This window comes from Zonotrichia leucophrys, chromosome 12, assembly GCF_028769735.1.
Source record: "Zonotrichia leucophrys gambelii isolate GWCS_2022_RI chromosome 12, RI_Zleu_2.0, whole genome shotgun sequence".
NCBI lineage: Eukaryota > Metazoa > Chordata > Aves > Passeriformes > Passerellidae > Zonotrichia > Zonotrichia leucophrys.
The window spans coordinates 11,063,911-11,079,900 of NC_088182.1; the positions used below are offsets into that span (position 1 = coordinate 11,063,911).

General features: G+C 41.4%; 1 protein-coding gene across 2 annotated transcripts in view; it reads left to right on the top strand.

Moving 5' to 3' along the window:
- The first annotated feature begins 3,300 nt into the window (after positions 1–3,300).
- KBTBD12 (kelch repeat and BTB domain containing 12) overlaps positions 3,301–15,990 on the top strand; it is a 29,787-nt gene continuing 17,097 nt past the window's right edge. The window contains exons 1-3 of one of the 2 annotated variants that reach the window (XM_064724408.1): positions 3,301–4,370; positions 5,276–5,546; positions 8,761–8,911. In XM_064724408.1, the coding sequence (XP_064580478.1) occupies positions 3,301–4,370; positions 5,276–5,546; positions 8,761–8,911 (1,492 nt within the window). Of the gene's footprint in view, positions 4,371–5,275; positions 5,547–8,760; positions 8,912–12,827; positions 12,912–13,242; positions 13,380–15,990 lie in introns of those variants that run through there. The other variant, XR_010441854.1, reaches the window with a different exon arrangement.

Consider the following 15,990-nt stretch of genomic DNA (forward strand, 5'->3'; position numbering starts at 1 on the left):
AGTTTGCACCTAAAGCACAGGGATGAATTTCTGAAGTTAATGAAAGGATTTCACCCCTGGGTTTTAATCCTGTTTTCTTTTTAACCTTTTAGCTTCAGTTTTCTCAGCTGTAGTGTGGAGAAGGTAGGCTCACATACAAGTCAACAGCACGATTTTGTTGAGTGCAGTTCAGCCAGGAGCTGGCTGTGCTGTCAAAGCACAGGGATAAAGGAGGTGTGTTCTGGCAGGAAAAAGTGAATATTGTCCTCTTGCATGAGTGAGGACTTCCTGCAGCTCTGCCTGGGGATCAGTGTGGCTCTGCAGAGCTCAGTGAGGTGGGTGGAGGCAGCTTGGAGGGCTGCAGGGACCCTTCTGGAAGGGTCAGACTCTGCACAGGGTGAGGGGATGGTGGGTATGGTGCAGGTCTGTGGTGGTGTTCACAGGGGTCCCAGAAAGAGGGAAGAGATGAGGATTCTGACTCCATGTATCAGAATGCTGGTTTATTATTCTGTGATATGTATTATATTAAAATAAAATGATATATTAAAACTATACTAAAATAATAGAAGAAAGGATTTCATCAGAAGGCTTGAAAGGAAAGAAGGAAGAATGATAACAAAAGCTTCTGACTCTCAGAGATTCTGAGTCAGCTGACTGTGATTGGCCAATAGTTAGAAACAACCACATGAGACCAATCACAGATGCACCTGTTGCATTCCACAGCAGCAGATAACCATTGTTTACATTTTGTTCCTGAGGCCTCTCAGCTTCTCAGGAGAAAAATTCATAAGGAAAGGATTTTTCATAGAAGATGGCTGTGACACAGGTCCAGGAGAAGGGGCCCAGCCAATCCCGGTATGAACACTTTAAAATTCACAAATCTAATGAACAGTGTAATCACCGATGAATGGTTGCTCTTAAGAAAGCTAAATTAACAGCGAAAGAAAACATAAAGGTGACCAGCAAAGGAAATGAAATCATAACTCAGTTCTAAGACAGCTTCTTCCTGATCTGTACAAAAGTCTGGGGGAAATGATGGTGATTAATTATCTCACTTGTTCTTTACATTAAATATACACATTTTGACCATTATGGAAAAGCTGGGGAATACATAAAAGTTTTGACATCAGAAAAGAGAAAGGAGAGAAGTTGATAATTTTGGAGGAAAAGTCATGATTAGTCAGAATGTGAAAGAGGATTGGGGCTTGTTGGTGTTTGCTAACACTTTCATACAGCTGGGGATGAACAACCTGGTTCAGGGCACTACAGCTCATCTTCTTTAAGAGATCTGTGCTTATGGTCTTTGAGGTGGGAAGCACAGTTTCTGAGATATAGGGAGGTTCCTTTATCAAAATGCAGTGAAGATCAAATATTACAAAATTATGAAATAGCACAAGGAGTAAACAATAAATGTTCTAATTATCATGTAGGATAAAAAAAGAGAACATTTCTTATCTCATGAAAGGCTTTTACTGACTGTAATAGTGCTCCAGAGGTAGTCAATACAGGACTAAGACCCATGTTTTCTCAAATGCAGTATTTAATTTCAAAGGAGACAGAAAAAAAAAAATCTAGATTTTGAAATACTATCTTTGTCTTTTTTTACTAAACTTGCCCTTTGGTTGAATTTTAGAGGTATCATAAGAAGAGCTCAGAGTCTGGCCCACATCCAGAGGTTAATGCTTAGTCTTCCAAATTCATTTTTTAAATCTGGTAATAACCCAGTTTCATTTCTTAGATTTGTTGCTTCTGGTTCCATATTTGGAATATGGACAGACTCAATCAAATCAAAGAAATGCCAATCTTCAAGCATGCTTGGCTTTTAAATTAGCACTCAAAGTGAGGAATCTACCTAACTGTAGAATGAGGACTAGTTCCAAAAACAACTGAACAGCTAAAAGAGTAGGTTTGAGTTTGGTGATATAGCTGTAGGTTTCCTTTCCACCTGGGAAATAACTGTAATATTTTTAAAGATCTATCTATCTAAATCTGTAGAAAAATCTGGACTGTTTGTAAAAATAGAGGAATTTCAAAGAATTTCATATACTCATTTTTACACGTTTCTTTAATGAAACTAAGACTTCTCTTTGTGCTGCCAGGATTTGAGAAAACTAATTCAATCTGTGATACAAGCCCTTGATCCTGCAAGTATTTAAGCTGCTGAGGAATGTTACTCATTTGAACAGTCTCATTAAGCACTTTGTACCATGTTTACAATGTGTTTCAAACATGGTTATACCACAGCTTTATGACTTGTTCGTGTACTGGTGACTCATGACACGAGTCCTTAATGCATTTCTAAAACAGAACTGTCTCATTACCATATTACAGCCAAAAACTGTGATAAGGACTGGTATCCCTCAAGTGATGGTAAATGTCATTCTCCCACTGAAATTCTACACCTGTACCTCACATTCTGCAGAAGACAGAGATTCACTAAAGGATCTGCCTTCAAAAAAAACCCAAAAAACCAAAAGAAAAAAACCCAAAAAACCAAACTAAACCAAACCCCAAAACAACAACAACAAAAAAGCCCCAAAACCAAACAGAAATGAGACCACAAATTTCCCTTTTCTCCCTCTGAAAATAAAACTGGAGGGAGCATGTTAGTAATTACAATTTAATTTAAAATGTCCCTTGAGCTTACAATGAGTGGAACAAAAACTGTGACTCCGCAGCACATAAACATCCTGCTGAGGAGAAGGAGGACAGCTTGAAGGCTGGCCTCTATTTACCGAATTTATATACTCTGTTTACTTTACTTATTCCAAAGGAATCCAGTAGCAACTCTGTAGAAACCAGTGACCCATGCTTTGGTGTGACAGAGAAAAGAATGTGGCCAGTTGGACCAAGTTGCTTCCACTTCACTACCAGTCTTTGGGGGTAAAAGCTGCCTCTACCCACAACGCTGCATTGACACTCTCTGCTCAATTTTTATAGGCTCTATATCATAATCAGGAAAAAGAGAGAGAAGGCAGGTGAAAAAGGCTGCTTTGAAGGGAAGTCTGTAATAGTCTTTAAATAATCACAGAATTTGGGGGGAGGTATTGAATAGTGAAGGTCATTTGAAGTGTTGATTTTTCTTACATTTTGTCTTGGAGGCCTTGAACATGAGACCTCACCATAATTTTGCACAATTTTTATATCTTATTAATTCATATCACACCATACAGGTTATCAACTTTAGGCAATTACAGCAATATTCATTTGCCCAATACTTTGTTCTTATTGGACAATATTATGCTTCTATCTCTAGAGACTTTCCCAATGAAGACCTTTAGCTCTGAGGATATTTAAAGAGAGGAACTTTGGGGATCCACTATGGACCGCAAGGCTGAGGAGAAGAGAAAGCAGCGCCACAGCTTGGCTTTACTGGAGCAGGTGAAGAGCATGAAGGAATGCACACAGATAATCGATGTGGTGCTGGTGGCAGAGGGCCAGAAGTTCCCGTGCCATAAGGTGGTGCTGGCTGCCTTCAGTGCCTATTTCAGGGCCATGTTCACGTGTGGCCTGGCAGAGTGCACGCAGAGGGAGGTGGTGCTGCACGATGTCTCAGCTGAGAGCGTGTCGGTGATCCTGCACTACGTGTACAGCGCCGAGCTGCGCCTCACCGGCCTCAACGTGCAGACTGTCGCCCTCGCCGCCTACTTCATGCAGATGGAAGAGGTCTGCAACATGTGTCAGAAGTACATGATGGACCACATGGATGCTTCCAACTGCGTGGGCATCTATTACTTTGCAAACCACATCGGGGCGGATGATTTATGTGACCAAGCGAGGAAATACACGTATCAGCATTTTGCTGAGGTGAGCTTGCAGGAAGAGATACTCGAGATTGAATTCCAGCAGCTGCTGACTCTCATCAAATCAGATGATCTGAATATTTCCAGGGAGGAGAGCATTCTGGACCTCGTCATTAGATGGGTCAAGCACTGCAGAGAGTCCCGTTCACAGCACCTTGTTGAGCTCCTCAAGCAAGTGAGACTGGTGCTGGTCAGCCCCTCTTTTCTTGTGGAAGCCCGGAAGAGGAACACAATGATTCTGTGCAACTCAGAATGCAATGAGATGTTCGAGGAAGCACTGAAAACCATCCAGCTGTCCAGGCACCCTTCCCTCAGCCTGCGGTACGGCATGGAGACCACGGATCTCCTGCTCTGCATTGGCAACAACTCCCTCGGCATCAGGTCCAGGCACGGCAGCTATGCAGATGCCAGCTTCTGTTATGCTCCTGTGACCGGAAAGACCTACTTCATTTCCTCCCCAAAGTATGGAGAGGGCTTGGGATGTGTTTGCACTGGTGTTGTCACTGAGAAAAATGAAATCATTGTGGCAGGCGAGGCAAGCGCCGTCAAAATGTCTAGACAAAGGACCAGGAACATTGAAATTTATAGGTGTGTACCCTCTGTCAGAAATCCTCTAATTATTGAAAAATTTTAAATAATGTCTCTGGGGGGGGGGGGAAAGACCATTACACAAAGCATTCTTTTTCTTAGAGATTTTGACTACTTGGATCAATTTGTCACAACTTATTTTCACAGCTCTGAGGTATACAAACAACCAAATTCTTCTGAAAGAATGAGGAGTTACTCTTGTGGTATCTCTGAGTAAATGAGCTCAATTTGATAAATGCATGTAGATTTTATATTCTCTTTACCAAAATCTCAGTATTCTCCTTGGATATTTCTTTTCTAGGTCATTAGCAGAGGGAAATGAGCCAAGTGATGATCAAATGAGCCCAGCAAAACAGAGAAAACATGCTTCTCTGTTGATGTTGATGATAATGCTTCATAGATTAAATATGATGATTGATAGCTCAAAAAACTCATTCTGTTTTTACTCATATCCTTTCAGATGCACACATTTTAAAGAAAACCAGACATTTCCAGGATTAAAGATCAATTTTTAAAATGGTGACAGCATTTTCAAATGCAAATGCCTAAATTTGAGGAAATTAATTCATAGTGAGGCAGGTGAAGTGGCTTTCTTTTCAGCAGTGTTGAGTTCTCACTGCTCCCACTAATTTCAGCAGAAACTGTGATGGAGCAGCACATGCAGAAATGTGACTTCTTATCTTAATTAGGATAAAACATCTTTGAAAGGACACCTAGGATTCCTCATACTAAACATGCTTGATCCTGCAAACATTGGGCTCAATTTTATAGCTTCTCTGTGAAGGAGAGAGCTCCTCTTGTCTTTGTACTGAGTAAACACTGACAATTAAAGGGGGCAACATTTCCAAACAGGCTGATGGGACCTGGGTGAAGCAGGGCATTCACAGCTGTGGGCTCTCCTACAGGTACCACCAGCGAGGAAACCACTTTTGGCACAGCCTGTGCAGCACTCAGCTCCGCGAGCTCTATGCGCTGGGCACTGCCCACAACGACCTCTATGTGATAGGAGGGCAAATGAAAGTGAAAAATCAGTATCTGGTCACAAACTGCGTGGAGAAGTACTCCATGGAGCAAGGCACCTGGAGAAGCACAGCGCCCCTGCCAGTGCCCCTGGCCTGCCACGTGGTGGTGACAGTGAAGGACAAGCTGTACGTGCTGGGTGGATGGACACCACAGGTTGAGAACTGTGCCCATTTACTTGGTTTGCTTTGTGCACTAACAGGAACTGTTGTGTAGTTTTACAGTGCTTCTTGCATGGGAAATCACATCAGTGATAGCAGAAGAATAAGTTGCTCACATTTCTCTGATGAAACATATTCTATAGGAAAATCAAACAGGGTGAAGAAGAATAATATTCATCTATGCCATCCTCACTGTAAATACCAACTTCAGGAAGGGCAGTTTTTATTCACAAAGATGTTGACTGTGAGCAAGAGTTTAAAATACATCTCCTTTGTCATTATAGGTTCTGTCCTTTCTATTCCCTATTTACCATCCTCTTAATTTTTCTAGGTATAATAAATAATGGCATTTAATCATACAAGGACACTTAACTGTGCCCTGTCTTCAAAAAGCATGTACACAAGTACACTTCAGGGACAGATTTCTATATGACATTTAAAGTTCACCTTGCTTTCTCAGGAAGCTTTCTTGGTTAACTAAAGTTAATTTATTTGATTTTTATTACATTACATTTTAAATGAAAAGTCAAAGCATTCTCTGGGAAACAGAGTCCTTTAAACAATCCATTTATTTATTTCTGCTGCCTTGCTTGGCTATGTAAAGTTTTTAAAGGGATTTTCAGCAGGGCCACAGACACATGTTCAGTAGTACAGAGATTATACAGAGCTATGCTACAAGGAAGATGGATGTCAAGGGCAGTGCTCACTCTCTCCAGTTCTCCCAGTGCAAAATATGTTTTTTTCAGCATCTTGCCCATTTTTATTTATTGCTTGGTGAATTTCAGATTTCAGTGCTCAGGAAAAAGCCCTGCATTCACTTGACAATGAAGTGGAGCATCTGTAATGCTCGTTGCAATATGTTCAGACTGTCACCACAACTCAATGGTTTCTGTCCTCTTGAAATAAATTACTGCTTAAAGTATTTAAAAGTGAGATGCAGTCAGCTAACAAGACTTCCACCTCTTTGAATATTTTGAGTGCGGGAGTCCCCAAGGAGGCAACAGAAAGATCAGAGAGTATTTCTGATAGAGAAACAACTGTGCAGGGGTATCTCATATGTAAAGAACTAAAATACGAAAACACTTAATGTAGAAACAATCTGTCTGTAAAAAAAACCTGAATATGTCATATAACTAAGATAGATGTTGAAGTCAGACAACCAGCTTTGTTAAGCTTTTTTCCAGAACAGATTGTGAGAGGGAAAGGTGGCTTAGAAGCACGAGTCAGGAATATTGAGCCAAGAATAATTTTTTTAAAACCCACCTAAAGTAGATACCTGCCTACCAGTACTATCAGTAACAATGCATGGGTGTCTGAGTTTATATAGAAATAGGTTTGAGATGAGCAGATTAACAGCAATTGATCAAAACCCACAGCTTTGTAAGATTCTGCTGTACCTGTGCAGACCAGGATAAATTAGCTAAAGTACTCAAAAAAGTGCTTTGAGACCAGCACTAAGAGTGCTGAATTCTTCTGGAACCATCTATCTTCCCCCTGTCAGATGCAGTGATTGCTTATGTGGGGTTACCACAGCTGCACGGGGAAAGCAAATGAGCTGGCCAAGCCAGGGCTGTCCCTGTGCTGGATGGAGCAGCACTGAATGTTCTGTCAATCCTGAACAAACACTAACAACAGCATTGACAGAGTGCCCTAAATGCACGTGTCCATTACAGGACAGAGAAAAATACCCTTCCCACTCAGGCTTTGTAATTGAAATAAGACAATTCAAAGTCAAGCCAGGACATAAAATAACAGCTTAGGAGGGCAAGGACTCGCTCATCCCAGCGCTGCTCTGCTCAGCATTGGGCTGGCCCCTGGTGCCAGCACAGTTAAAACACAAAGTGACTCCAGCCTTGCTAACTGGGGGCTGTTAAAATGGAAGAAAGTGTTTGGTGAGGCTGAGAGGAAGATTTCATACCCCTGAGACACAGGGAAGGGCTGCTGGAAGTCGTGTTTTCTGTACACAGGGAGAACAGGGTGCACTCCAAGGAGAACGTTACCACAAAAATGAGGTTGGATGTGAATTTACAGCATGTCAAGTGGTGTCTTCTCCTAAGTACATGTTTAGTCTGTGCTGAAAATACTCAGCTTCCAAATATCCCTCTTTCAGTGAATAAATTAGCGTTTCACACTTATCACGGAGAAAGAACATGCCCCGGGCACTTACAGGGAGTAACCAAGGGGCTTTATATTTACTCTCTAGTTTGCCTCCTACTATCTTGTCCATGACATTAGTGTTGGAAAGGTTTTTTGGGAAAGAAAAATAACAAGAAAACAAGGACACATGTAACGCCATCACAAGTAAGCAAAGTATTTCTCTCCTTCTCACTCTCTCTATGTGAAAACTTTCATCCCAAAATATTTCAGAATCCTCCCTCCACATCCCACTGCTAACATTCAAGGGTGTCATACCCAGAAAACAGCGTCTGAATTCCCTGCATTGTATAAGACAGGCAGAGAAGGAGGAAGATTAGAGAGAACAAGAGGAGTAGGAGTGAGTATAAAAAGTGTTATGGCAGCAAAGATATAGCGAGGGGGTTAGGAGCTTATTATGAAAACTATTGAAGTTACAGCTGTTGAACAACAACATTACAGTGGTTAGGCTGACTAAATAAATATGCAAATGTATTTTAGGATAAGATATATAATCATATATAAATAAATACACATATATATGTATGTATGTATATACATATATATAGGTATACACATTCACATATACATATACATATACATATACATATACATATACATATACATATGACTGAGAAAGGCCAGCAAGGTACCTGACTGAGACTCATGGTATAGTCTGAGTAATAGTGGAAAGAGATTTCAACATTTATCAGGAAAAAAAAGACAGACTGGTTTTCCTTCATTATTATTAGGACTGCACAGCAGCCTTGTGGAAGGGGGTATGTTCTTCCAGAGCTGGGAACCTTAGCCCTAACCCTAAATGTATTGTTAGGATCCAAATCTTTGGCTCTCTTGCTGCAGGATAGAGACATCCACTTATTCCTTTGCCTTCTACAGCAGACTCCCAGCCACCAGCCATGGGTGCTGCTAAACCCTGGGGAGAACAATCCCCCCCAGCTGTAATTGATGTGTTTGTGCTATTTATCTGCCGAGCTGTCTGCTGTGATTAACTGCCTGCAGGCATGTGTGGAGGCTCCAAATGTTGTGTTATTACATGGCTGTCATATTTCATGCAGATGGATCTGCCTGACGAGGAGCCGGATCGATTGAGTAACAGAACGTTTTGCTACGACCCGCGCCAAGACAAATGGGTGGAGAGAGCCCCAATGAAGTTCTCCAAGTACCGCTTCAGCACTGCCGTAGTCAATGGGGAGATTTATGTCTTGGGTAAGAGGAAACAGATCTTTAACAGATAGGACCATTACTTTTTCTCCTTTCCAGCAATTTGCCTTAGTGAAGTGAAATATCTCACCCTTTGTTACGTACCGTAGGGCAAAGTACCTCGTACTGAATGGGGAGTAATGTCCAGAATAACTCCTGCTTGTCTAGAATAACTCCCTGTGCTGCAGAAAAGTATATCTAGTGAGATATTAGGAAGTTCTAAGCTTAAAAATGGAGCTCTGTGCATTGTGTTTTCAGGCTTACAAGCAGGTATTGCATACAAAATAAGCAAGCATTATTTTAATCAAAAGTACTTGTGCTTATAGTGGTTGGATAGAACTACTGTCAGTATGCTTTGCCTTGTGTGATTGGTCAAAAACCTTATAAAGTAAGTTGTAACATTACTGCTGCCTGGGATGTGAGCTGCTGGCATCTTCCCATTGTCATAACCATGTAATGAGACTGATGATGGAAAATCAAACAGCTCAAGGCACGTTCCCAGCAGTCCCAACCTGTTTGTGATTTGTACATAGACCACAGCTGGTGATAAATGGGGAGTATTTTTATAAAGTTATTTGTTCCCCACATTATTTTTTCCTTCTGTTATTTATGTGGGTTAAAGTATGTGAATGCGTAGTGTTCTAGATTTGTGCAACAAAGGTATTTTTCTTTGGGGTGTCAGTGTGTGACATAAATAATAAGGAATTTTAAAAGGTGAGTAGAGAAGCCTTGAAGCATCATTTCACAGGTGAGCAGTGAAATGCTAAGGAATATATGCAGCATCCTGAAGGAAAGGCATAAGGATAAAGAAAATTTTGATTTCCCAAAACTAATATCATCATCTCCTGACAAAACTCAGTGAATAATTCTCTTCCACCTATCTCAACACAGTGCATTAAAAAAAAAATAAATTCTTTTTGTCAAGTTTTGATTGAATCCTTTCAGGTTTTTTGTTTCAAAACAGTACTTTGACCAAATGTTTTACAATTTGTGCAAATGAGTTCAATAATCTCCTACCTGCCCCAAGATCTTTTGCCCCAAAATCTTATTGTAGATAGCTATATGACTGGAAAGTTCTTGAGGAAGCAAGGAAAAAAGTCCATCCAGTCAATCTACAGGTGGGCTGTGAGTGATTCATGCCCTTCCATGCTCCCATGGTCTCATGGGCAGCTTTAGGTATGAAGAAAGCAGCAATTCTATCAGCACCTCAGGACATTTCAATCCCCTCTGCTTCAAATACTCCTGCTTACAAGCTGATCAAAGTGAACACAAGAATACAGTGTTATCAGCTTAATATACCTCCTATATTAGGGTGTTCTGGCTTTGTCTGGGTTGTTACATACCAGGGATAAAGCAGTTTGTTCCTGGCTCATAATACAGAAAGGGAGGTGTGCAGGAAAGGTGTCTTTGAAGCAGAAGAGGAAAGTGGCTTTAATGCTGCATTTGTCTTCTTTTAGAGAAACTTCTTTCTCTTAAGGGACTTGAGAGAGGCCCATAGGCACAACCAGGAGAAAGGGTGAAAGAAGCTCATATGAAAAAGTGAGTTTGAAAACAGAAAGTTGGGTCATTATTGTCAAAGGTTAGTGATAGAGAATGTCAGCGTGCTCTTAAATAATGAGAGTGTTGGCTGCCCTGGTTCAAAGGTGCTTTGAAAACATGGAGGCTTCATGCTTTGTAAAAGGTTAAATACATGTAATTATTTATACTGACACTGATGCTCTAATGGGGCAGCAGCTGGAATAGCTGAAAGAGAACAGCACATTCATGTGTCTCACTAAGAACTGCTCCCAGACCAAGACCTTGAAGGCTGTGATGACACAGGGAGTCAGGGAGCAAAAATAAGCAGCTGCCTTGGGATGCATGTGATAAAACAAATTGAGAATCTTCTTCCCAGAAAGCCTGACACTGACTCAGGGAAAAGGAGTGGCTAATGGGGAAAACTGCATCCATTTTCTTCCCTCAAAATCTCACAAAGCAAGAAGCATATGTGAAAGCTTACAGTAATGAAATGTACAGATTGAACACAAAATAGAGCTTTAAATCCAAAAAATGCCTGTTTAAATGGCATTGAGGGAAATATTAGTCTTGTGGACCTTCAGAAGCACTTTGCTAATTAAAAAATAAAAAAGCCTTGGTTCGGTACATGTAGCAGGCAGTGCTGCAGGGAGGTGAACAATGAATAGCTTGAATTCTTTCTTACCTGCTGGCCAGTACAAATAATTCTCTGTGTGTGGGAGAGAGAAAATCTCTCCTACAATCTGATCTGAACATAGCTGGTAGCAGGGTTTTGCTCTGTCTCCATCACTTTGCTGGTTCATACACCTTCCCATGGCAGTCTTTATCTGAGCCCATTCCTAAGTGAACCAATGCACTTAATGCTTAGGTTACAGTTTGCTGCATTGGACCCTTCACTCTTGCCACTAAGTCTAACTAAACATTCATAAAGGCACTGTTTGTTCTCAGTTTTAACAGTGTAAACCTGGGCTAATTTCACTGCAATGGACAAACTTGCTTGTGATTTATACCAAGGGTAGCTAAGCTCACACACTGCTCCCAACAGCAGATTTTTGAGAGAGATTGGGTTATTTTTATCATTGCATTTCTGAGCCTGCCTCCCTTCTGATGCTCTGCCCACTCAAGGTGTAACTGCAGCAAGTGCAGACACAGATCATTTACCATCAGGTAGCAGGAATATCAATTGCAGAAAAGACATTTTGATCTAGGTCTGGGCTGCTTTCACAACCTCCTCATTGCCAGTTTTCACAAACCTTGTAAAAACTTTAACATTCATAAATCTGCAAAATTTAGTTGAAACTGGCCAACAGGCACAAAAGCTATGTAAGGTAGAGAAAATAATGTAATTGCAGATAGAGACCACATATAATTGCAAGAGTCTTGTTTTCTTGGGAAGAAATTTTACAATATTACAATATTGCAACTAATTTTTAAATTGAAAGACAAGTCTGAGCCAAAAATGACTGGTCAACAAATTCTGCCTTTGAATATGCTGGTTTAAATCCACCTGCAAGAGTATGGGTGGAAACAGATTTATATGTTAAAATTAAGAAGACAATGTGGTTGCTAAATATTAACCACCACAGTCTGAAAACTCTGTGGAGAGATTAAAGCATTTTCCAAGACCTCTCAAAGTGATGAAGCAATTTCCAAATGAACTCTGGCTGGAAACAGTGATACAGACATGATACTGGCATCTTACTCTGCAGACACCGCACACGGCCCCATCTCCAGCTGTAAACCCACACTCACCAACTGTAATTAAACCTCACACAGAAAGAAAAAAATCATTCCATGGTTTATCTATGGTGACAGGCTCATGTTACCTTGTGAGTTCTCAGGCTGCTGGCCTGTGAGGTGGGTCCAGCTCCCCTCTGGACACAATTGTGATGGAAACTCCAGCTGGGGGAACAGGCAGCTCATGGCATTGAGAGGAAGTGAAAATGCTCCTAATCTGGTTGATGTGGCACTTGATCATGGAGATGATGTTCAGGAGATAATGGCGATGGAAAGAATAGAGGTTGATAGTGACAGAGCAAAGAATAGCAACTCTCGTGAGGGTGGCAGAACCACTTCAGGCTCCCCAAAGCTGTGGATCCCTTGGACATCGCCCTGCTTCATAAGGAGCGTCAGGCACTCTGGGAGTCTGGATGCTGTCAAGTGTGATTTGTGCAAAAAGACACATTCTGAAGAGGATCATTGTAGGTATTTGTGGTAATTGGGGTGGGGTTGGCCCAGCCTCATCATCCCCAGTGGGCACAGCTGTGAGCAGCAGGTGAGCAGCACTGACAGCAACGAGCCAGGGAGTGCCCAGGGGCACTGACCAACCACCAAAGAGAGCAGAGGGCACACAGGGGCAGGGCATCAACAGGGGCAGGGCATCAACATGATAAAAGGCTGGGCTGAGGAACAAGAGAGAACAGACCCTTGCAGCCTTCTGAAGTGCCCTGCTGTTGCTCTGTATGGGCAGACACCTGATCTTCCTGATGAGGTATGGTGTTACTGTGTGTGGGTTGAAACCTTCTCAATTTGTGTGGGGATACTCTGTGTATGGTGGCTGTCGCAGCTGTGATAGATCATAGGTTGTTCTCATGTAGTGGCCTCAGAGATAGCTCAGGGATAATGTCTAAGCTTTTGTGCTGTAGGTGTGAGAGAGGCTTTGGTTGGGTCTCTGCTCTCTAATCCTAATGGGAGTTTCTCATGGTGAAGTGTGTGTGCACAGAACTTGCACATCTGACAGGCTCCTGCACAGCCCCGGCCAGGGGACACTCTGTGAAGGGGCTGTTCAGAAGCATGGAATGGCACTGCTTGGATTCCCACAGGGATCCCCCGCTTCTCCTACCATTCTTGTTCCTTTTGGGATGCAACATCTCCATGGGCATGCTGCAGTCAGCTAAGGAGATCACCTGGGGCTGCTGGAGGCAGAAGAAGGAAAGGAAAGGAGGCAAGGTGGAAACAGGTAAATGCAAGATCTGTATGCCTGGAGGACCACACCCTGCTTCCCAGGAATAAAACCATGAAATAAAGAGGTAGCTCTAGCTGGGCACATAGTGATGCAGAGAGAGATTTCTTTCAAGCAAGTCTTGAAAACAAAGTCTTTAAATGGAGTAAGGTTGTCAGCTCTTTCCAGCAGGATCTCTTGCACAGGTGTCAGTGCATTGAGGGACTCCAGAGCACAGATGAAAAATCATTGCAGAGAAAGTTGATCCTCTCTAATGTCTGTGATGTATGAATGCACTTTCTATCATAAATATAAAGTAGAAAGAATTGATGGAATATTAGCTTTGAATAAGGTAAAGTAGCAGACTCTTTGATAGACAAGTTTAATTTTTGCTGTCATCCATGTAGGTGGAAATCTGTAGTAAGTAGTCTGCTGATGGCAGTTGTGTTAAGATCACTTTATTCTCACCCAGATCAGAATCTGATGCTTAGCCTTTGAAGTGTTAATTTCGGAAAAGTCCTATTGGCACAGCACAGAGTATGCAGTCACTGTCCAAAAACCCTTCCCAGACTAATTGCCAGCTCCAGCATGTAAAACCCTAATGACTTAAATGGAATTATTGTAGAGTCAAGCTGATGGAAGGAAAATGAGAAGTAGATCAGAGTTTTTGGTCTGAGTAATAGCATTGTTCAAGAACCTGTACCGTGTGTTTTAATCAGCAGTCCTGCACCATAATTGTCTGTTTGTTGTGCAACGTTCCTAGAGACTCTCATCTATTTATACACCATACATAATCCTCATAAGTAAATGAACAGCATTTCCTAAGGCTCAAAATCCTTTCTCCTATTCATCTCTTTTCACTGGTCTCAGCTCTTTCTCTCCATATTTTCCCAGGAGCATAACTATATTTGTTGGAAAGCCCAAGAAAGAGCAGTATTGTGTTCTTAATGACAGAGGCAATTGAGACACTTTTGGAAGAAAACCAGATGGGAGGGCTCTATTTAAGGTCATGCATTTTAATGTCTCACTTTAAAAAAATATCCTTTCCAGCTACTTCTCTGAAAACTTATCACAGCCAACATACAAATCAGGAAAATTTATCCAAATGAATCCATTTGAATGCCATATTCATTGCTTCTGTTAAAACACACTCAGTAGAACTAATGTCTCTGAAATACAGGTCAGTGGTAAAAAAAAGAGCTGTATCACTATGGCAGCTTCAACCATGTGTTGCTTTTATGCTGTATAATTCCTACGTTATAAATAATAATGTATTGAAGGACTTAGATGAGAAATCCTATTAGGGAAGATTAAGGAACCAAAGAATTTTTGTTTATCCTCCTCAGACTGGCATCCTACCTCTTACAACTTGGGTATTTTCCCCTGGGCTCTTGCTGAAAGCTTCTTTTAGAAGTTTTAAACAGTTAAATGAGGTTCAATTAAATACTGAACGTCTTGATCAAAAAATACTTATTTGAATATGTACTTTGGGGTCTCTCTGGAAAAGAAAGTGTGTGTAGGAGGAGCTGGAAGGAAACATTTTAGCTTTCATGCTTGAATATTAACTGTGCATTTCAAAAACACTTTCTTTTAAAATAAACATGTCTATTTATAAATATGCTTTGGACTTCTGACAAGTAGCAGCTTATGGGTCTGATGCTGAGCTTTTGTACCTGTGCAACAGCCTCCAAAGTGTCCATGTGCAGGAAGGAACAAAAATAGGCAGAGAAATTGGTCGGATAGATGAGATTGAAACTGCTTTCTACACACTTAAGTATTTTCAAAGGAAGTCAGAAAAGGCATTTTATGAGAAAAGGAGCTGAAACTGAAACATTGACCATGCTTAGGAAGACAATCTGATTTTTCAGCCCTGCTTCTAATCAATCTTATGCCCTTGTGTCTTCCACAAGCTGCATTACCTCATCTGCTGTGCTCTGGGTTAGCAAAGGATGACATTGCTTCTTGGTTTCACCTTTGGAAGTGCCTGCCAGGGCTGCTTTATGGCTCCCTCATTTCTCTGCCATCCCGCCCTGCCTAGCAGAGGATGAGAGAGAAATAGAATTGCTGGGACTCAGCTTGAGTGCTGGTAATGAAGGGAAATGTTACATAAGAGATTAGCACTATTAAATTCATTGTGCGTTCCAGAGATCAATTTAATAATGAATTACTTTACAGGAGACAAATCTTGGATTTCATTTGCTTGTTGAAGAGTTCCTTTTTTTTTTTTTCTCTTTTTTTTTTACCCATTTCCCAGGTTCCTTTGATAAAAATTCAAAGAGGCACTACTAAGAGCACATATTGCTCACTATTGTGATCTGAGGACTCAGTTACAGGATAAAAAATGACACTGTCAGTACCCTGAGGGCACCAACAACTCTTGATCACCCTGAGCAGCATCACAGGTCCGGGAGTATCAGTTAAACACAAACTTAATGTCCTAAACCCCTGTGCCCTCTTCTGCACCCTGCCTTTGCTCCCTACGTGTCAGCCCCATTTTGTGTAGAGGCTCCTGTAGGAGCAGAGCACAAACTCAGTTTTTCAGCTGCTCTATCCAGAGAACCTGAGAACAAGACAACCTTTGTGCTGTTAACCATAGTTCCCTGTGTCTCCACTTGCATTTGTGATGGTT